Here is a 1489-nt window from a genome sequence, read left to right as displayed (position 1 = left end):
GGGGGGGGGTGAAGGGGCTATCGCCTCACAGAACAGCGCATGCATCCCCTGCGTACAGGACGGCCTGGACTAATCCTTGAGTACGTAAAGAAACCTTTCGTGTGCAGGTGCAGCTCACGAATTCCTGCTTATCTGCTTGCTAACCCGTTGCTCTTCGCCGAACTCTTCTTATTCGACCAAGTCAAGAAAATTCTTAAAGAAATCAATCGAAACAAGTAAGCTTTCGGCCAAACGCCACAGAGTCCGCATGGGAAACAATAAAACAAGAGACGGCCATGCAGAAGGTTCCGATACGGTGTCGTCGGGCGGAACGTCCGCATATGCCCAAATTTTAGCACATGGGCGGCAGAGCGCGGGGCGGGGTGCGGCGAACACACAGGTGTGACATGTTGCCACCGCCCCCCGGGCACCGGGCGCCAGCCATCCTGGCCCTGACCTCGGCCACCGCGGGAGGTGGGCTCCGCCGACTGTACCCGTCACATCGAACAGATAACAGTGACCAATACATTCGGTGGGCAAGTCCCTCGTGCTCTCCGCACCCATGGAGTGAGCTGCGCACTAACGCACTCACCCGCAGCACCACCGCAGGGGGCACGCAGGGGCGCGCAGGTGGACGCGGCGCGGGCGAGGACTCCTCCCGAACAGGACCACGCCGACGCGCCGCCACCACCGTCGGGCGTGCACTGGGCGCCCGATGCAGCCCGGCTACCCGCACACTCACTCACTCACACTCACACGCGCGCGCGCGCAGGCCAACACGCTAACAAGCCATACCAGCTGATCCGGCCGCCCCGCCCCGCTGCTCCCAGCAGCACGCTCGCAGCCGCTCGCAGCAGCGCTGTTGCGTCACTGTGACAGCACCGGGCGTGCAACGTGCAGCGTGCAGCGGCGTGGTGCACCCCCCCCCCCCAAATACCTCTCTCTCTCTCGCTTCCCCGGCAGAGATTCTCCCTGTCTCTCTCTCTCTCTCTCGCTGCCCGGCGGGGCCGCGGCGCGGACCTGACTGCGGCGGCCCGCGGCAGCAACATCCCATCGCCACACACCGCGGCCGGGCCGGGTACAGCCCGGGCCGGGCCCTCTGCGGGCCGGGCGCTCACTCACCACGTCCTCCATCCACGTCTCCATCATGCTGGACGTCCTCGCTGCTGTGGCTGGTGCTGGCGGTGCGCTGCTGAGGCTGCTGGTCAGCTGGGTGCCTAGGGCCTCCTGCAGGACCTGCACCTCATCGCCAACCGGCGGTCGTAATCCTGAGAGTTGTTGTCCGGGCTTCAGAATCACTGTCAAGTCACTGGCGATGGGCGCCGGTCGTCACTCGCTGGCGCTGTCACTACCACTCGCTGCGCGGCTCCGCTGTCACTCCTCTCGGCTGTCACTCGCTGCCGCTGTCACTATCACTCGCTGCGCGGCTCTGCTGGCACTCCTCTCGGCTGCGCGCGCTCCGCTCCACTCTCGCTTTCCTCGCGGCCCGGCACGCCCGGCAGGTGAGGAC

At 65.5% G+C, this 1489-nt stretch overlaps 2 protein-coding genes across 12 annotated transcripts in view; one reads left to right on the top strand and one right to left on the bottom strand.

Annotated features, from left to right (window-relative positions):
* Positions 1-1483, bottom strand: part of LOC113205423 (steroid hormone receptor ERR2) — a 43166-nt gene extending 41683 nt beyond the window's left edge. For 5 of the 11 annotated variants that reach the window (XM_052267136.1, XM_052267137.1, XM_026421042.2 and 2 more), the window contains exon 1: positions 1102-1483. In XM_052267136.1, the coding sequence (XP_052123096.1) occupies positions 1102-1128 (27 nt within the window). In that variant the 5' untranslated portion in view covers positions 1129-1483. Of the gene's footprint in view, positions 1-571; positions 726-774; positions 846-1101 lie in introns of those variants that run through there. The other 6 variants (XM_052267143.1, XM_052267142.1, XM_052267141.1 and 3 more) reach the window with 4 other exon arrangements.
* LOC113205421 (nose resistant to fluoxetine protein 6-like) overlaps positions 1-1489 on the top strand; it is a 20147-nt gene that overhangs the window by 3899 nt on the left and 14759 nt on the right. The gene's annotated exons all lie outside the window — the stretch shown is intronic.

Source organism: Frankliniella occidentalis, unplaced genomic scaffold (assembly GCF_000697945.3).
Source record: "Frankliniella occidentalis isolate FOCC.00 unplaced genomic scaffold, Focc_3.1 Scaffold47, whole genome shotgun sequence".
Classification (NCBI taxonomy): domain Eukaryota; kingdom Metazoa; phylum Arthropoda; class Insecta; order Thysanoptera; family Thripidae; genus Frankliniella; species Frankliniella occidentalis.
Note: the sequence above shows the minus strand (reverse complement) of the source record. Positions and strands in the feature narration are given on the sequence as shown.